We start from the raw sequence: 21,585 nt of genomic DNA, 5'->3' as shown, positions 1-21,585 counted from the left end.
TACAGACAGAACAGGGGGAACAAGGCCAGAGAGAAGTCGGTAGAAGACAGAAAGACCACCTACCTGCCTGCTGTGAGAGAGAGAAAGGCCCTCAGAATCGGTTTCATCGCGGAGATTCCAATGATTCTGAATGCTTTGATTTCAACCTCGTGAAGCCGAGCTAGGTGTGAGGCAGGAGCACCAGCCGAGAGGGGAGAGCAGTATTCCATTGAGCTGTGGATGAAAGCTTTTTATGTGGTGAGGAGCACAGAAGTGCCCAGAAAGGACTTCGCATGACTGAGGATGCCCAGTCGGCGACTGGCTTTGGAGGCCAGCTTGGAAATGTGGTTTTCCCAGGAAAGATCATGGCAGATAGTGAGACCCAAAAGCGTGAGTGACAGAACTTCTTCAAGCGGATTGTTCAGAAAGTAGATTGGAGGGTTGTCCAGTCGGTCTTTTCTGAGAGACACAGTGAGAGTGTGAGATGTGTCAGGATTGAAAGACATGTTCCACTTGTTTGACTAGTCTGTGATTTTGTCCAGGTCTGCAGAGAGTGAGGAGGTTGCAGACTGTCGATCTGACAGATGAGGAATGGAGCGGCAGAGAGTGGAGTCTTCAGCAAAGAGGTAGAGAGGATTTTCCAGAGTCGGAGAGATCATTAATGAAGACCAGATAAAGTACAGGGCCCAGAACACTGCCTTGATGAACTCCAGCCTGAACAGGAAGGGGAGAAGAAAGAATTCCATTCAGCGCCACACGTTGACTGCGAACAGAAAGGAACTCTGCAAGCCATGCACTAGACTAGAGGTTTCCATGGATACTATACGAGGAGAGTTTGGGGAGCAGGGTGGGGTTCCAGACCGTATCGAAGGCACGAGAGATGTCAAGGGAGACGGCTCTGATTTCCTGTTTGGCATTGAGGACCTCCATCAATTGTTGAGACAGCAGAAGCAGCATGTCCAGAGTAGAATGACCTGGTCTGAATCCAAATTGATTATCCGAGATCAAGCCATTGGAAAAGAGGAAGGATTTGATGTCAGAAGCGATGATTGATTCCATGACCTTGCTGATTATTGGGAGCAGACTGATTGGTCTGTAGTTGCAAGGATCTGTTTTTGCACCTTTCTTGTGTAAAGCGGTAATGTTGGCTGATTTCCAAGCTGATGGCAGGTGACCTTGAGCAAAAAAGAGGGTGAAGAGAATTGAGAGAGGGTGTGAAAGAGTGGCAGAGCAGGAATTTAGGACCCGTGGGCTGATGCCTTCTGGTCCAGTTGCAGAATCAGAGATGAAGTTTGACAGAAACTTCTCCACCTTGTCAGGAGAGAAGGTCACAGAGTCCAGGAGCAGTTGGGTTCGACTGGGAAAGGTGGGAACAGAGAGAGATGGGTTTGGGACACAAGATTTTGAGGCAAACACAGAGTTGAGGCATTCGGCTTTGTCCCGTGCGGTGTCAACTGTGTAGCCATTTGAGGTAAGGGAGGGGATGGAGGGGGAACAAACACCAGACACAGATTTGACCAGACGCCACCATGATTTGGTGGAGGGAGACAGGTTTGCGAGTTCAGTCTTTAGAGTAGAGAGATTCCTTCCTGGCTCTCCTGAGAGTAGACACACACTTGTTCCGAGCTTTGTGAAAGGAACTGAGATTGCCTTCAGTTTGATTAGCCTTCCAAGAGGCAAAGGCAAGTTGCTTCAGGGCAACTGCCTCACCACTACATTCAGTGTACCATGGATGGGAGGAAGGGTATGACAACTGAAGACGAGATGGAATAAATCTGTGCATGAGAGAGAGAGCAGTTTACTTTGGAAGAATTCCCAGGCAGAGTTGATGTCAGAGGCAGTAGAGATGGGAGACCAGTCCAGATGATTGATGGCTGTGTGACGATAATGCCAGTCAGCCTGAGTGAAATGCCAGACTCGTCGTCGCTGAGGAGGCTCTCTGAGAATGGCCAGAGAGATATCCACTTTAACAAGCAAATGATCAGAAGAAGCGATTGGAGCAGAAGAAGAGCAGCAGACATTTGCAGGGAAGTTTGTCATTACCAAGTCGAGAAGAGAAGATACTCCGTTGACTGAGATCCTGGTCGGGAAATTGACAGATTGTGTCAGTCCCAATGAGTCGCAGAAGTCCTTTGCTGAGACGACATGGCTGGTGAGAGAGGTACCCACACCCGCACAGAACACATATGAACAAAAGGTGGGAGCAGAGAGGAAACCATAGCCAGAGGTACTCCTGGGGGTGGGGTGGAGAGAGGGCAGTGCAGAGCGAGTGAGGAAGAGAGTTTTTGATAAAGATAGCAACCCCACCACCTGGACGAGGCTCAGGTCTATCATACTGGAGGAGGGAGTAACCGGGAAGAGATATTAATGAATCAGACTTCTTGACGGAGGAAAGTTTCTTTTAAGCAGATTAAGTCTGGTTTGTCAGAAGCAACCTGTATGGAGAGATCAATGAGGTTTGAGCAAAGACCCCAGATGTTTGAGGTCCATACCGTTAAGGAAGAGGGAGGGGGAGCATCGGGTGACAGGACAGGGGAGGGGAGGGGAAGATTAGGGGTGAGAGGGTGAGGTAGGAGAGAATAGTGATAAAATCACTTTTCTCTTTCTTTTGAAACACTTTGTGCAACGACAAAAAACCGTGCTTTTGTCACATAAATCCACACACGTTCACCGCCCAAAGGGAAGTCAAGCAGCCCCAGCGGAGATTACACTGGGTTCATGTGGAGATGATGCAACACATGAGTTGAGCATGAACATGCATGAGGCACAAATGGGTGAAGCATAAATATGCATATACATTCAAACTTGACTGCAGCACATAGGGAATGCATAGATTGTGAATATGACAGTTCTGAGGCATCTTTGCCTTCACATGGCAGTGAGCACCAACATGGTGGCTGTAAGATTTTCATTCGGATGAAATTTGTCTTCAAGCCCCCCTCCCCACCAAAATTCCTCAAGCAGACACAACATCCTCCTCCCCCTTTATTCCTGTCTTCAAAACAAAAGGGCAAATCTTTGTATCGTCATTACATATTTATTCATTACCTCATTGAAATATATGCCATTAGTGACTTCACGGAAAGTGTGATCGAAACAGGAAGTGGATGTCCGACTGGTCATGGTTTATGACTGTCAGTTGTTTGCCCATCCGTGTAATTTTTGAATATGTGATTATGAGTCGCCCAATTGTGTTCCGAAATTATCGTAACTTAATTCTAAACTGAACATCAAAATAAACCTATCACTTTCATTTTTTGAAATGTGCAGCTTTATAAACACGTTTCTTCAATTGTAATGGCTGGTTATGTAACGGGAACTTCACTTCAATCACCTGGTTGATCAACAATGGCATGCTTGAGTGGTTCTGTATAGGGATCTTTCCCTTTAAATAATGACCCTCATAATGAAATCCTTCAGTTCTCGTGGTTAGACATTCACTTACTGCTGTCTCTAGTCACTCTAGAGGCTTCTGACAGGGAAAACAACAAGAAAATTCAGATGCCACACCTGACATCTGAACATCGTTTAGGGGCAATTGGGATGCTTGAGGCTGGTGTAAGCCAGCGAACAATTGCCCAACGTCTTGGTTGCTCACAGCTTGCAATTTCCAACCTGGCCAGGCGTTACAGTGAAACTGGAACTGTGACTGATGGTCCACGAAGAGGAAGACCACGGGTAACCACCCCAAACAAAGACCGCTGGATTGTGCTGCAGCATCTTTGTGATCGTTTCCGTCCTGCGATGCAAACAGTTGCAGTGACAAAAGGTCGCCACAACAACCGCATCAGTGTCTACTGTGTGGAGGCGCTTGAGAAGTCGGGGCCTGGTGGCAAGACGTCCTTGCAGAGGTCCAGTGTTTAACGCAGTGCATCGGCGGAACAGACTAAGATGGTGTCTGCAGCATCGCCGCTGGACACAGCAACAGTGGAGTGCAGTCTTGATCAGCGATGAGTCCAGATTTTGCCTCCATGCTGCTGATGGGCGTCAACGGGTATGGCACAGAGGTGGGGAAAGGTATGCATCATGCTGTATTCGCCAGATCAATCGTTGAGGAGGACCCAGTGTGATGGTATGGGCCGGCATTTCCACCCGTTTTAGGACACCTTTGGTCGTCATCGAAGGCAATCTCACCTGTCAGCGTTATGTCAATGAAGTTTTGAGACCTCATATGCTTCCATTTCTTCAGGCTCATCCTGACATCGCAGTGTTCCAGCAGGATAACGCTCGACCCCATGCTGCTCGCCTGACCACCAACTTCCTCCAGGAACAGGGTGTTGAAGTGATGCCTTGGATGCCTTATTCCCCTGACCTCAATCCCATTGAGCATTTATGGGATGAGCTTGGTCGACGTCTTGCATCGAGGAGATCAACGGCTGTCAATCGGTAAATGATCATTCAAGGCTTGCAGGAGGAGTGGGACAGACTTCCCCAGGACCACATCAGACGCCTGGTACAGAGCATGTGTCAGTGGTGTACAGCCTGAATCACAGGTCAGGGAGGACACACGATATTGAGGACTGCTGTCATTCTGTCCTTGACTGTTAGGAGTGTTGTGTCCATTCCTGTGTCATTTTGTTTTGACTGTATTCAGGTGCGTGCCTTTGTGTTGCAGTGCTGTGACTTGTTGTATCACCCCTTGTGATATTCATGCTTTTTGTTTTTTGTGATTGAAGCAACCTCTTCTTTATCGACATGTGTTTAGTAAAGATAGCTGAACTTTACCTGTGTTCAAATATTTTTCATTTTTGTGTAGAGGATTTCAATGAGTGTCCTTCTAAAGATTTGATGAGTTTCTTTTGATGTTGAGTATATTATTCGTGAATCATCTTGTGTATGCATCGAAGTTACAATTGTGGGTGGAGTCAGGACAGCTGGCCAACAAATCGGTGGGAAAGATCATTAGACACACACACACACACACACACACACTCGCACACACCTGACCTCGTGGATTGTTGGAGGATGAAGGCCTTCAAGTATAAAATGCAAACAAGCGTATTATCTATCTATAATTCCAGTAATCTCTGTGTGTGTGTGTGTCTGTGTGTCTGTGTGTTTGTTTGTCTGTGACCGCTGTTTCTCGACAACCACGGGTCCGATATACTTGAAACTTGCCAGGTATATTGCTGGGGACCTGAGGATGTGCCTTTTCAAGGTTTAATATTAATCGGAGAAGTAGTTACCGAGCTATGTCCAAAAAACGATTCAACCAATCAGAGAGCAGCGAGCTATCACGTGTGCCGAACGTATTACCGCTATAATTGACCGCTATAATTCCAGTAATCTCTGTGTGTGTGTGTGTCTGTGTGTCTGTGTGTTTGTTTGTCTGTGACCGCTGTTTCTCGACAACCACGGGTCCGATATACTTGAAACTTGCCAGGTATATTGCTGGGGACCTGAGGATGTGCCTTTTCAAGGTTTAATATTAATCGGAGAAGTAGTTACCGAGCTATGTCCAAAAAACGATTCAACCAATCAGAGAGCAGCGAGCTATCACGTGTGCCGAACGTGGCGAACAGACTCTGCCTCGGACGGCACATTTGAGAGCGTATTCATTTATTTCACGTTGGCAAACTATGTTGGCGCTATCTATCTATAATTCCAGTAATCTCTGTGTGTGTGTGTGTCTGTGTGTGTGTGTGTGTGTGTGTGTGTGTGTGTTTGTCTGTGACCGCTGTTTCTCGACAACTACCGGTCCGATATACTTGAAACTTGCCAGGTATATTGCTGGGGACCCGAGGATGTGCCTTTTCAAGGTTTCATATTAATCGGAGAAGTAGTTACCGAGCTATGGCGATTTCTTTACCAAACTCCGCAAGCCGTTCGCTTTGGACCAAACCATTTCATGTAAATAGAGGGGGGGGGGGTTCTGTGGTCGTTGCGAATGGACCAAACCATTTCATGTAAATAGAGGGGGGGGGGGTTCTGTGGTCGTTACTGCCACGTGGTTTCAAAGTTTTTTTTTGTTGTTGTTGTTTGCACGCATGTTTTTTTGCACGCACGTACGGGCACCCACGTACGGGCACGTCCTAGTCTATCTATAATTCCAGTAATCTCTGTGTGTGTGTGTGTCTGTGTGTCTGTGTGTTTGTTTGTCTGTGACCGCTGTTTCTCGACAACCACGGGTCCGATATACTTGAAACTTGCCAGGTATATTGCTGGGGACCTGAGGATGTGCCTTTTCAAGGTTTAATATTAATCGGAGAAGTAGTTACCGAGCTATGTCCAAAAAACGATTCAACCAATCAGAGAGCAGCGAGCTATCACGTGTGCCGAACGTGGCGAACAGACTCTGCCTCGGACGGCACATTTGAGAGCGTATTCATTTATTTCACGTTGGCAAACTATGTTGGCGCTATGTTGGCGTTAAACTATGTTTTAAAACTAATTAAAACTAATTTGCGATTCATCGTAACTGCGATATGCGACCTTCCGGACAGTCAAATGAGGACGTCACTTCCGGACTTACGGATAGTCATAGTGACGACGTACTGATGCTGAACGTGGCGAGCAGACGCTGTAAGGTACGATCGATTGTAGTACACGTTTATAATAACTCTGCCGATACAGGCCCGATTAACTGCAGCGCCATCCGAGCTGCGGCGTCGGGACGATACATTCATTGTACGGTCACATCACGCACTTACGGGCGGGCCCATGGGCACGCCCATGGAAGACATTTTTTTATTTTTTTTTGGCAAGGAACGGGCACCCACGTACGGGCACGTCCTAGTATAGATAATGGTACTTAATTTAATAGTATGTTTTAATAGGTATGTAATGATAATAATAATGAAGGTACACAATGATGAAGGTACACAATGATGAAGGTACACAATGATGAAGGTACACAATGATGAAGGTACACAATGATGAAGGTACACAATGATGAAGGTACACAATGATGAAGGTACACAATGATGAAGGTACACAATGATGAAGGTACACAATGATAATGGTACATACTGAGAATGGTGATGATTATAATGGTACATAAGAATTATAATGATGATACATCTATCTATAATTCCAGTAATCTCTGTGTGTGTGTATGCGACCGCTGTTTCTCGACAACTACCGGTCCGATATACTTGAAACTTGCCAGGTATATTGCTGGGGACCCGAGGATGTGCCTTTTCAAGGTTTCATATTAATCGGACAATTACTTACCGAGCTATGTCCAAAAAACGATTCAACCAATCAGAGAGCAGCGAGCTATCGCGTGTGCCGAACGTGGCGAACACACTCTGCCTCGGACGGCACATTTGAGAGCGTATTCATTTATTTCACGTTGGCAAACTATGTTGCCGCTATGTTGGCGTTAAACTATGTTTTAAACTAATTAAAACCATTTCATGTAAATAGAGGGGGGGGGGGGGGATTGTCACTGTACTCGCAAGCCGTTCGCCGTTCGCTTTGGCGTTGCGAATGGACCAAAACATTTCATGGACCAAACCATTTCATGTAAAGCGTTCGCCGTTCGCTTTGGCGTTGCGAATGGACCAAAACATTTCATGGACCAAACCATTTCATGTAAATAGAGGGGGGGGATATAATTTTAGATGTATATATAGTACGGGCATGCCCTAGTAATTATAATAATGATAATGGTACATAATAATTATATTGATAATGGTACATGATGATAATGGCCATCTGTTCAGGCTATAACGTTTTGCCATTTGAGATTTTGTCATCAAATTTTCAACAAACCCTTATTTATGAGAATATGAAGAACATGAATTGATAATTGGGTTAAAATGTCAAAGGGAAAAGTCACAGTGAGGACAAATAGGTCTTATCAGCGGGTCCGCAGTGTGTCAAGAGCGAGACCGACTCTAAAAAAAAATCACTTCCGTGTTTATTTTTTTGTTTATTTTTTTTTACCCATTGAGCTTCAGTGTGTCTCTCCAAGCTATAGCATTTTTACCATTTGAAATTTTGGCATCAAATCTTCAACAAGCCTTTATTATGAGAAAATGGGAAATACACAAATTTATAAAATGTACAATTATTTTTAACTGTTGTTTTTATTAAGTTTAGTTTGAGTTCAAATTGGATGTGGACAGGCTTTGCATTTTGAGATTCTTCCTAGTTGTTAGTTTTGTATTTTTTTTCTTCCAAGTTTTCTTTCTAAAATAGAATTCGAGTAATAAAATCTAAATACTGTAGGCCAAAATCAATGATTCGTAACTTTCACAAGTCCAGCTTCAAATATGCCTACTACTAATCCATTGCTCACTGATGATGTTGTGGACTTTCCGGAGATGAAGTGTAACCGGAGTGTAAGTGTAACCTTACAGAAACTAAAGATTTCCCGTCTTCACATTGTGATTTTGATCCTTCATTTCTTAATTTGAAGTGCTTAATTTTAATTATGATTAATTACATTAAATTGAAATGCCTTTTGTGAAATCGGCACTTGCAATGGTGCGTGGTAAATGGAGCATGCTGCCCTACTTTGACAAAAGGAAGCAACTGTCATTTTTGTCGAAATTGAGTTATCACTTGTTCTTGGGATTTTGAGGTATGCTCTACACGTTCGTACACAAAATAAAGTAACACGACCCTCCATTTCTGAGATATCATTTCTGATATTTGGCATTTCTGCCAAAGAGAGCAGAAAGAAAAACACATTTTCCTCATTTACAAGAAAACTCCTTTCAGGCAGTTGCTTCCTTTTGTCAAAGTAGGGCAGCATGTTTCTGATGTGGGTGGAGCTGTGCAAGGAGGAGATTGCATTGATTGGTTGTGAAGGGCCATGCTTTGAATTTCTGCATTTGCTTTGCATTGGTGAAGAATTTATTTTTTTTCTCTGCATTTGGTTTCTCTTCCCATTGTGGTTAAAAAAAAAAAATCATTGAAGTGTTTAGTTGCTGATATTGATGCAGTTCTACATGTATGTCCTTTCTGGTGTTTATTACCCTCTGCTTTGTAGACTCTTTAAGAAGTCTGCAACAATTCTTCTGAGATGCCAAGATTACTTGGTAGTCTCATCTTTTCTGTAAAAAAAGAAAAACAACTGGAGAGTTCATAGACACAATTCCCCACACAGCGTTACTTCAATTTTAATAGCATAATGATTTTAACGATCGCTTCAAAAAATCCGGATGTTTCGTGCTGTTAAAGTAGTTCAGAAGCAGTCCTGAACATAACATTTATACACCACCCAATTGAACCTTTATTTAAATTGAAGTACTGCAACACTTTAGGTTTTTGGAAGTATTATGACAGACAATTTGTGTACTACGCTGTTCAAGTGCAAAATTAAGTTTAAATAAAATGTAGATTGTAAAAGTCGCATAAATAAATTAATTCCTGGTTTAACCACCATTTTCCCCAGTGTATATTACATCACCTATCTTACGCATTACATTCGTTATTCGTGTCTATTTGTGTCCTTTGTAACGTCCCTTAAACTAAATTTCCTGTTTGGAATAATTTTCAATTTTGTTCGACTGACAGGCAGGCAGAGTAAAATTATTATCTCACTCCTCTCTGTGCATGCGCGATCAGGATGAATTTGGTGCCAAAGTATGGTAAAACGAAAGACTGGTCTTCTGATTCATGTTCCGATTTGTGTTCAAAATACAACTTTTGATTTAAATAAGTTGTTCCTCGATCATAAACTGATAAGGCAGATAGACAAACAGACGGACATGAACCAATTGCCTAACTACACTTTTCGCTTTGCGTGCGCAGGGTAAAAACCATGTTGCCCATCAAAATTTTAGTTTAATTCGTCCATATAATCACATTTTGTTGTCACAGAAAGCATGATGCACATCCTTATCATTTGTGTCATTTTACTGAGTGAGCAGTGAAGGCACCATCTTATCAAATTCTACAATAAGTCCTGTGTTCTTTGGTAATGCAATTTTACCATAATATTGTTACTTATTTATCCTTATTATGGATTATTAATGGACTTATGATTGCACCATATTTTAATAACCATTCATTATTTTTCAATTGCTTCCATTCTTAAGTAAACCATAGAACCGAAGCTTGCTAATCCCAAGGCTGTACTCTTCATCCACTCACTCGCTAAGACCTTTAAGACTCCTAAAACCCCCAATACCCTTCATATCCTTCAAGGCCACTCAGACTCTTTAGAACCCTGAGACCTCTCAAACCCTTTATATCTTCTTGGACCTTTTAGAACCCCAAACACAATCACCGCAAACTCCGAGATAATCCAGAATGTTGTAAATCGGTCTTTGCCTCCAAATCTCGCCTATATGAATGACCTCATAATCAGCCAAGATCTATTAGGCTGACGAAAAAGTAAAGCTGGTCTCCAATAGCGAGCTGCAGACCAGACATCCTCCATCAAGTTACCTTATGAAACAATTCAAAACTGGTCTCGGTTTACAAGGCCTTTGTCCATAGATTAATGGAACAGTGATGGATGCTCTTTCCCCTGACCAAACCCCCCACTTTACACTTGTCTTTTACGGATTGTATTGAACTAAAGCTCTCAGCTTTTTGACATCTCGCATGATGAAGTAGAAGCATAAGACCATTTGTTCTCACATCACGGACAGGTTGGTGGCCTGTTTTGTTTTAACTTCTTCTTCTACTCTGTCACCCCTCTGGATCCTTATCCTCTCAGTCTTCTGGCCCTCTGCTTTCTCAGACACATGGGTGGAACCAGGATATTTTGAAATGGTGTGGGGGAGGGGACTACCATAAGGACTTCCATTTGTCATCCATGGCCTTTCATTCAGTCGAAGCAGCTGCTGGGAGGCCCACCTGCAGAATCTGATGCAGCCTTCACATCAACCGTTACTTTACTGCAATTACAGCTGAATCCTCACGTGCATGAAACACAGAAGTGTATAATTTGTATTTATCTAGTGGTAGGACATCTCTCTTTTGTTGGACCTTAGTCGCCAAGTTGTCAAATTATTTTGGCTCAGGTATTGTGTTAAATGGTGTCAGTCTTGCCAGTCTTCTTGTGTTTCGGAGCAAGGCATCAAGCCTGTTGCACATAGCTTCAACTGATAAGGATGAGTATGTCAACATCGCTGTAGAGAAAGTGGCTAACCACATTGCTCATGAATCAAAACAATTGGCCTCCGAAAAACACTGCTATTAGACAGGCATTGACATGGACATTACACTTCATTAGTTGAGCTCCACTTTGCTGTCATTGCTATCAAAACTGTATGTAAAGGTTAACAGTACCATGCCAGCTACTCTCATTGGAAATACTAGGGCATGCCCGTACTATATATAAGCTAGGACGTGCCCGTACGTGGGTGCCCGTTCCTTGCCAAAAAAAAAAAAAAAAAAAACATGAATGGTTTGGTCCATTCGCAACGACCACAGAACCCCCCCCTCTATTTACATGCAATGGTTTGGTCCAAAGCGAACGGTTTGGTCCATTCGATGTGATTCGATGATTCGATGTGAATGGTTTGGTCCATTCGCAACGACCACAGAACCCCCCCCTCTATTTACATGAATGGTTTGGTCCATTCGCAAAGCCAAAGCGAACGACCACAGAACCCCCCCCTCTATTTACATGAATGGTTTGGTCCATTCGCAAAGCCAAAGCGAACGACCACAGAACCCCCCCCCCCCCTCTATTTACATGAATGGTTTGGTCCATTCGCAACGGCAAAGCGAACGGCGAACGGCTAAATCGCCATAGCTCGGTAAGTACTTGTCCGATTAATTTCAAACCTTGAAAAGGCACATCCTCGGGTCCCCAGCAATATACCTGGCAAGTTTCAAGTATATCGGACCGGTAGTTGTCGAGAAACAGCGGTCACAGACAAACAGACAAACGTACAAACGTACAAACGTACAGACAGAGATTACTGGAATTATAGATAGATAATAACGGATGTGGTAATCAATCAACCCACTACTCTTCCAGTGGCACTTGGAGTAGTCCTGAGCAAGAAATATCTCATTGGACAGTTCTATGACTTTCGTGTAGCATGTTTGTATGACGAGGTGCTGTGGTTCAAAACATAAGCAGCCCACAGCAGCTAGTAATAATCCTAAATTAAAGAAGAATCTGGATGCCAAATATGGTCTTGTTAAAGTGGTGTTGGACAACTTCGATGCTAATATTTCATTGCAAAATGGTCTCCGTTCTACACATTACCTTGCTGTTCTATTGACGATGGTCGAACGCTACCAAGATGATGGAAGGCTGTGTGGTCAAACTTTCCCACGTCTGACAGGTGAATATATGAGTGACCCAACAGGACAAGCAAGATGTCCCAGTTCATAGGTACAATGGACCAAATAAACAAAAAATGCCTAAAGGGTAACAGAACACCTTTTTCTTTTTTTTTACCTCTTGATGCCTTAGACCACCCACCAAGTTGTGGCACTATCAAGAGCTCGTGATTTGGATTTTGACATTTTTGTAATATGTTGTGACAACCATTGACACACTAGGGTTTGGCGGGGTTTAACACGAAGTTGTCGAGGGCACAAGGCCATCCAGTCGAACCAGCCACATCTTACACTTATAGACATGAACCGAGCTGATCCAGACATCCCATTATGACGACATCCCGTGGAGGGTAGACATCGAAGAGAGCGAGACACTTCACTTCTAACATCTATGCCAGGATGCTGCCAGTTTTCACATGTTGCGGTAGAGTACATTGTGTGTATATCGGGACAAGCTTTTAACAGTTATGCCAGGATGCCACTAGTTTTCGCATGTTGCAATAAAATGCACTCTGTCTATGTCGAGTGAAGCTTCAAAAGTGCTAATCACAATTAATTACCCAAAATGATATGGATCTACACTATAGATATGGATCTTTCGTTTGAGATACTATCATGTATATATTTTTGTAATAATTCAGCAATGGGGGTTATTAATTTGCATATTCCATTTAATTGGCATGCAGGACTTCTTCATGAATGTCTTCGTCAATATTGTATACCCTCAAACTCAAAACATATGTATCGACACATTGTTAGTGTTGCTATTAATCATACTGCCCAAGATATGGACCAAATTCAATATTTTGTTAATGGTGGCACCTAATTTGCATATTTGGGGTCGTGAAATGTATGATAATTTTGGAAACATCCTGGGCAGTACTGCAGACCCTCAAAACATGGGTCTCAGCACCTCATTTTGTTGTATCATTGTCAATGATTACTGAAATATTGACAAAAATATAATTTTCGGTAATGACGACCCTATTTTTCATATTTTGAAAAACAAGTACACCCTTGACATGCAGCATCCTTACCCCAATGACCAGGTTGGTATTACATTTCAGCCCGATCCGTTGAAAAATGGCGGACGTAGGCGACCATTTTGTTTTTGGCCATGAAAACGACGTTAACACTCTAGCGTCCACAAATATTAACAGATTTGGATCAAACTTAGAATGTTTAACCCTTACCACACAAGGTAGGTTGCTATCGCATGTCAACCCGATCTGTCAAAATGGCCGCCATAGGCCGCCATATTGTTTCCAGCTCTGAAACGATGTTAACAATCTAGCATCCACATATATTGACGAATTTTCATCAAACTTGGCATGTGAGACCCGACCTACTTTAAAGTTGTCCAGCCAGTTCAGTTGAGTTCTGCTTCCCTGGAAGCTCTAGTTTTCTTTCTCATCTGGGCAATATCTCAGGCACCTTTTGAGCTAGGAAGCTGATATTTGGACATGCCAATGACCAAGTGATTTGGCTGCAAAGGCTATTTTTGATTTATTGATTAATCAATTAATTAATTAATCGATTAATTATTTAATTATTCGATTAATGACTACTTTTTTTTTTTTTTTAGTTACAGATTCTGATGAAATGGTGGTGGTTTATGTATTCCATTAGCCAATTGATTAACTATTTAATTTTTTTATGATTATTATTTATTTATTTTCATTATTAATCATTTATTTATTTTCTTTCTCATCTGGGCAATATCTCAGGCACCTTTTGAGCTAGGAAGCTAATATTTGGACATGACAGTGACCAGGTGATGTGGCCATAAAGGATATTTTTGATTTATTGATTAATCATTTCATTGATTAATTATTTATTGATTAATTAATTATTTAATTTTTTATTAATGACATTTTAAAATTAAATTTCTAAAAGATACATCTTCGGATGAAGCACTAGTGGTTTAGTTATGCTATTAGCCAATTGATTAAGAAAATATTTTATGATAATCTTTTATTGATTTTAATTATGCAATTAATCAATCAAGTATTGTACACCTCTCCCTCCCACTCTCTGTGAGCTGCACTGCGGTATTGCCAGGCGCCGGAGGCACCCCGGCAATGCCGCGCTGTGGGATATTTAATTATTTGGCATGGGGGCGGATTACTTTGAATGTGTATCTTTACTTGTCTTCATACATTTCCTGGACAATATCCATTAAAATCGGATTCCATGAATCTCATTGATTCTTCCTGCACTCGTATCCTTACATCCTAGCTTTTATCTAGAAATGTATTTTTTGGTGTGAATGCAATCAAATGTCTTGTATCTTGTAGCAGGATATCGTCAAATCATCAAAGTAATATGCATGCAGTTATTTATCTGGGAGAGCAGCAAACACTCAGCCTTCACTGACAAATAGCAAAGACTATTGTTGCGGATCTCCTCGTCGGCCTTTCCCCTTACCAAGGGGGGATTAGTCCCCTTGTCTTTGACTAGCCGACGGGATCCGGGGCTATGACGTTCCTTCCGGACGGCGTTAAATAGGGTTGTAGGCCGAATTCCTATTACCTAAGTACCAACGCCGCCTAGGAAGCAAGGAAATGAGCCCCGCCCAAATCACGGTTATAGGTGGAAACGCCAAGCGATAGCGAGCCGTGACCCAAGCCGTTAACAATGACTAAACCCGATCTGAGCGGTTCTGATCGTGCCACGCTTACCCAATGGAGGAAATCACTGATACGGTCGAATCAGGACGAAACAAGGAATAACAATTGGTTTATTACACTATGTACAATGAGAAGAGGCTAACCCCCACTCTTGCAGGGAAAATGGCCTTAAAATGCCTGTTGTTGTTGTTGTTGTACAATGATAAGAAGAACACACAGTGCAGCCTTATCACAGTCTTAACTTATCCCAGGACACGGGCCCGTTTCACACTCAGACACACTCACACGGGGATTGCAGATGGTCAGGTGGATGGTCAGGGATGATGGCATCCAGGCAGTTCACTCCGGTCCCCGACTCGCACCACGAAGAAGATGGTCAGGGCGGCAGAAGCTCCCCGCGTGTCGTTGGCGCGGATCGGACAATTACGGGGCGAACGGTAAGGCTGGCTGGGCGGTTACTTGCGACCACGGTCGCACGTAATAGATGAACCGGCGCTATATGCGCTCCCAATACAAGTTCATAGGCGCTCCCAATACAAGTTCAATAGCAAGCGCCGCTCCCGCAGAAGTCCTGTCGCATACGTTCTCATACAAAGTGCAATCGTGCAAGTCCCTCTTACAGTGCGCTCTCCCAACAAGTCCTTTCGCACGAGTCCTTTATCATGCACAAGCCCAAACATGCGAGTCCTCTTCAAGGGCTTTGTGCGCGTGCTTATATAGGCACACCCTTACCACGCCCCTCACGCCATGTCACCCGAGCCCTGATTGGCTGGTGGCCCTTACCGCTGATGTCTCCCCCGCTTCAACCTCGACGCTGCGCTCCTCCCTCTCTCAGGCCTACCACGTGGCCGCCCGACTAGTTGGAGCGAGCAAAAGGCAGCTAACGCTGCTGGCGGCCAAAGCGTAACAAACAAGGTGGATTAGCCGAATGGGGCGCGGGATCCAGTTTGCCCATAGAAGTGGAATTTGAGGATGGAGGCAAAATGAAAGGACCTAAACTTATTTCTTTTACACAACGCAGATGATACTAGGGAAATGGCCTTATCCTCACACATACTATGACATAACTAATATCCTAAATGGGCCTACGTGTTGCTTGTGTACAAACTATGGGGGCAAACCTTTAACCTTTAATGATGTTATATTTACACTCTCAAAACCACAACACTATTTTGTTAGTGATCTTCTTTATACTTAAGTTATTAACTCCGCAACCGAAGGTGGATGGAGGTTATGTTTTCACCCCTGTCTGTTTGTCTGGGAGGTTATGTTTTCATCCCTGTCTGCTTTTCTGTTCTTTTGTGAACAAGATATCTCAAAAGGTTGTGGACAGATTCGGACGAAATTTGGCAGAGATGTAGCGTATGTGACAAGGACGAAATGATTTGATTTTGGTGAAGATCCGGATTCGGATCCAGCTAATAGAATTTTTAAAGTGTTTCTTCACCATTGGGAGATAGGGCCAAAACTATACATTGTGGGATATCTCAAAAAGTTGTGGACAGATTTGGACGAAACTTGGTGGACCGGTTGGGGGTCGGACAAGGACGATTCGATTCGATATTGGTGAAGATCTGAATTTGGATTCGGATATGAGAATTATTTAATTTATCAAGTGATTCTTCACCATTGGGAGAAAGGGCTAAAACCAACATATAGCAGGATATCTCAAAAAGTTATGGATGGATTTGGACGAAACCTGGTGTACAGGTTGTGTGTGTGACAAGGAAGAAACGATTCAATTTTGGTGAAGATCCGGATCCGGCTAGTATAATTTTTTAAGTGATTCTTCACCATTGGGGGGAGATAGGGCCAAAAACGATACATAGCAGGATATCTCAAAGTTATGGACGGATGTTGACGAAACCTGTTGGAGAGGTTGTGTGTGTGACAAAGAATCGATTCAATTTTGGTGAAGATCTGGATCCGGATCCAGCTAATATAATTTTTAAAGTGATTCTTCACCATTGAGTGATATGGCCAACCAGGTGGAGATATGCTCTCTACTGAGTTCCATTCTAGTTTGTATACTTGGTTTGTTTGTTTTTGGGGGGTTTTTTATGCAGTTAATTTATTTTCTTGCATCCTCCTGATAAGCTAAATCAAGTTTTAGTGAATGCTTTCCTTTTTTTCTTGTGTTGCCATAGATTTATGTTGGACTTGTATTTTTTTTATTTTTTTTTGTATTCTCCTCCATATGAAATCTTTAAATATTGCCTTTTTTATTTGCCATTTATTCTGCGATACTATCCTAATCCTCACATTCATTAAATCCTTTCTTCTTCTTTTTTTTAAATACTTTTTTCATCCCTTAAATATCAGACTTTACTTGAAATGTAACCCTGTTTTATGACTCATTTTCATTTGTGAACTTTCTACCCCCTCACTCTGTTACATTTATTCCTACCAGTCTCAAGCATCAAGCATGCGGTTCAACGATGTTTTCTATGGGGATGATGTCGTCCGAGAAGCCAAGCGACAGCGTGTGGTCAACCCCAAGTATATGGGAGACTTTGTGGAACATGCAGATCTCCACTTCCTCGATAACGCCTTCCCTGTGCGGTCTCGACATGCAACATAGGGTGTTTGCAAAATAGCATCCACGATGCTCCCCAGTTGTAACATAGTTTTGCTTTTTCCACACTGGAGTGGAGCTCTACCATTAACGTCAGAATTTCTAAAGAGTTGTCCTTTCTCACCTCGTCGCTGGCTCGTATCTCATCTTTGCTTGCTTGACATGCTCTTCCATTGCTCTTTCAAGTTTCGGCTTTGATGCATGATTCGTCATTTTGTAAAGGTTTTGCCAACTTTACATTTTGATAGCAGTCATGGCTTTTCTTGGAGTGAAAAGCGAATGCATGAATAATTGCATCCTGAGCAATTAGCATTTTGGAGTTGTCCACATCAATGAAGAAAAGGTTATTGGAGCTTTTAATTGCCCTTTCTCCATAACATTGATGTGGAAAGTTGTAATTGTGCAGGGATAAGTTTTTATTTTCTATGTTTTTGTTACATGTATGAGTGGTGTCCTATTGTTTTTGACGTCCTTTTTAGATAGTGAGATGGGAAAGAAAGAGGGAAGGGGAGGTGGTGGGATGGGGGCAGGAGGAGATGGTGCAAGCATTAAGAAGTGGGTGATGTGGTGAAGACAATAGTTTTTGTGTAACACCTTGTCAGCGAGGTGTTGTACATAGAATATACAGCAGTTGTAGTTCAGAGCTTTTGCCAGGCTATTAGTACATTTTAACAAATGAATTCCGAGTTTTCTTCAGCATTGGGAGCTTTTAGTTTATTTTATTTAATCGTGCATTTATAAAAGCCTTCGTATTTTTGCCATTTTTTTTTTTGGGGATATTTCCAAATATCAGTTGTGCACATCTATTATAATGCTTCGGTTAATTTATTACTTTTTTTTTGCATTCAATTTAATTGTAACATTAAATATTTTGTATAAAATATTCATCATACTGTCCTACTGCTACGTTTTTGTTAATCCTCGATCTCACCTGGCCATGGGCTATTTTTAGGGTTTGGTCTTTGTAATGTCTCTTGGCAATGAAACACTTTTTTTCTTTCTTTCAGAATTATCCCATGTTCAGATTTGGAACAGAAAGTCGGTGCAATCCAAATTAGCAGATTAGCTCAATTTTAATGATGTAGTCTTTCCTTCGATTGCATATGTATCTCCTGCTATCTCATACTGAATTTATATGAAGATCAAGTTATTGTGAGATTTCTGGTTCATGATATTTTATAGTCCCAATCGATGACTATCTCTTTGTTTGTTTGCCACACCTCCATTTTTCTTAACATGCAATACATAACAGTCAGGCTAAGGTAACTTTGTAACCCGTCCTCCTTGCTGTGATAAGCAGTCGTCCCATTTTTGTGTTTGGTTGTGCATTCTTTCTTGCTATAGCCCCTTGTGGCGAGGATGCCGTGAGCTTAGTTTTGCTTCTGGTGGGTGACCCCTGAAATGTGGAACTGCCAGTCCTCATCGGAATTGTTGGCGCTCTTGCCTAGTGTAACCAATGTTATTTAGAATTATAAATTGTCAACTCGACTTTTCTGCTGTATACAATTTGCTGTAATATCTTTAGTCCGTGTAGAAAACCCGTGTGCCGTTTTCTTGCTATTGTTCATTTTCCTCCCAATTTTCGCTTTATTTTTTCTGTATGTAATGCACTGTGTGGTAATAAAATACGGTGATCGATTGTCTTTGTGGTATTGACCATTTTTATGTCCGTAATTTTTGTATGCTCAAATGGCTTTCTTGTTTGGCGAGGGTTCAAGTTATTTGGAATTCAAATGAACCGCTATACCTTTAGGCAAATGCAGTAAATTTGTGAATTTGGCCTATAATTTACTGGAAGGTCTGTTGTTTTCCCCGATTGCCTGTAACGTCCAGCTTTATTGCGTTGATTTATGTTAATTGCGCCCCACAATGACATCCTCTTAACTGCAGCCAAGAATGTGCTTGTGTGGTTCAAATGAGATGCAAATGCACCAGTTTTGTCATTCTTCCTGCAACTCACACACCTGCTCTTGTCGACAAGTGTGATACCAATGGTAGAAACAAGCTGCAACTGCTTCCATCAGTGCCATGGTATATTATATATATATATATATATTATATATATATGTATATATGTATGTATGTATGTGTATATAATTTCGGTCCCCTTGTGTTTTATACCTCTCCCCTCCCCCTCCCACGCCTCCTGCCCCCAAGCCCTCTCCCTCCCACACTTCTCCCTGATCTCAAATGTTGTGGTTGTGTGCTTCCCCTTCTCTCCCCATCTTGTCTTCCGCTCCCTCTTTTTGTGTGTTTTGTTTGTCTGGTTGATTTGTTTGTGAAATAAATGTTAGCTCTTTCACGAGCCTCGATTCAGTATACAAAAAAAAAAAAATACATACATACATACATACATATATACATATATATATATATATATATATATATATATATATATATATATATATATATATGTATATATGTATATATGTATGTATGTATGTATGTATTTATTTTTTTTATTTTTTTTTGTATACTGAATCGAGGCTCGTGAAAGAGCTAACATTTATTTCACAAACAAATCAACCAGACAAACAAAACACACAAAAAGAGGGAGCGGAAGACAAGATGGGGAGAGAAGGGGAAGCACACAACCACAACATTTGAGATCAGGGAGAAGTGTGGGAGGGAGAGGGCTTGGGGGCAGGAGGCGTGGGAGGGGGAGGGCGGGGGGGAGAGGTATAAAACACAAGGGGACCGAAATTAGCGGGGGTAGAAAAGATCAAGGTTTTGGATGGGGGAGGATAAGAGATGGTGGTGAACAGCTGTTTTAAAGACCTGGAGGGTGCAGTGGGATTGAAGAGAGTGAGGGAGTTTGTTCCAGAGGCGGGAGAAAAGAGGAATGAAGGAGTGAAGGTGAGCAGAAAGTCTTGATTTTGGCAGTTTAACCATAAGAGGGTTGCAGGCAGATCTTGTGCGACCTGTAGGAATATTTGGGGGACAGAGCCCAGAGAGGGCTGGGGGGGCAAGGCCAGAGAGGAGTCAGTAGAAGACGGAAAGACCACCAACCTGCCTGCGGTGAGTGAGTGAAAGGCCCTTGGAGTTAGCTTCATCGCGGGAGATTCCAATGATTCTGAACGCTTTGGTTTCAACAGCGTGAAGACGGGCTAGGTGTGAGGCAGGAGCACCAGACCAGAGGGGAGAGCAGTATTCCATAGAGCTGCGGATGAAAGCCTTGTATGTGGTGAGGAGAACAGGTGTGCCAAGGAAGGACTTCGCACGACGGAGGATGCCCAGTCGGCGACTGGCTTTGGAGGCCAGATTTGAAATGTGGTTTTCCCAGGAAAGATCATGGCAAATAGTGAGACCCAAAAGCTTGAGTGACAGAACTTCTTGGAGAGGATTATTCAGAAAGTGGATGGGAGGGTTTTCCAGTCGTTCTTTTCGGAGAGACATCGTAAGAGTGTGAGATTTATCAGGATTGAAAGACATGTTCCATTTGTTTGCCCAGTCTGTGATTTTGTCCAGGTCTGCAGAGAATGAGGAGGCTGCAGACTGCCGATCTGAGGGATGAGGAATGGAGCGACAGAGAGTAGAGTCGTCAGCAAAGAGATAGAGAGGATTTTCAAGAGAGTCAGAGAGATCATTGATGAAGACCAGAAAAAGCACAGGGCCCAGAACACTACCTTGGGGAACTCCAGCCTGAACAGGAAGAGGAGATGAGAGAAACCCATTCAGGGCCACACGTTGACTACGACCAGAGAGGAAGTCCGCCAGCCATGCGTGGAGATTTCCATGGATACCAAAGGAGGAGAGTTTGGTGAGCAGGGCAGGGTGCCAGACCGTATCGAAGGCACGTGAAATGTCAAGGGAGACAGCTCTAATTTCCTGTTTGGCGTTGAGGACCTCCATCCATTGTTGAGAAAGCAGAAGCAGCATGTCCAGAGTAGAGTGACCAGGTCTGAAACCAAATTGATGATCAGAGATCAAGCCATTGGAGAAGAGGAAAGATTTCGTATCTGAAGCAATGATGGATTCCATGACTTTGCTGATAATTGGGAGAGGCTGATTGGTCTGTAGTTGCTGGGATCTGTTTTTGCACCTTTTTTGTGCAAAGCGGTGATGTTGGCTGATTTCCAAGCAGATGGCAGATGACCTTGAGCAAAAGAGAGGGTGAAGAGAACAGAAAGAGGGAGTGAAAGAGCAGAAGAACATGATTTTAGGACCCGTGGGCTGATGCCGTCAGGACCAGTTGCAGAA

At 42.8% G+C, this 21,585-nt stretch overlaps 1 protein-coding gene across 3 annotated transcripts in view; it reads left to right on the top strand.

Annotated features, from left to right (window-relative positions):
- The window catches only part of KDM4A (lysine demethylase 4A), a 209,963-nt gene extending 190,939 nt beyond the window's left edge, over positions 1-19,024 (top strand). For all 3 annotated transcript variants that reach the window (XM_068118523.2, XM_068118529.2, XM_068118535.2), the window contains exon 22: positions 17,221-19,024. In XM_068118523.2, coding sequence (XP_067974624.1) covers positions 17,221-17,391 — 171 coding nt within the window. In that variant the 3' untranslated portion in view covers positions 17,392-19,024. The remainder of the gene's footprint in view (positions 1-17,220) is intronic.
- The last annotated feature ends 2,561 nt before the right edge of the window (positions 19,025-21,585 follow it).

This window comes from Myxine glutinosa, chromosome 1, assembly GCF_964187855.1.
Source record: "Myxine glutinosa chromosome 1, kmMyxGlut1.1, whole genome shotgun sequence".
Taxonomy (NCBI): domain Eukaryota; kingdom Metazoa; phylum Chordata; class Myxini; order Myxiniformes; family Myxinidae; genus Myxine; species Myxine glutinosa.
Note: the sequence above shows the minus strand (reverse complement) of the source record. Positions and strands in the feature narration are given on the sequence as shown.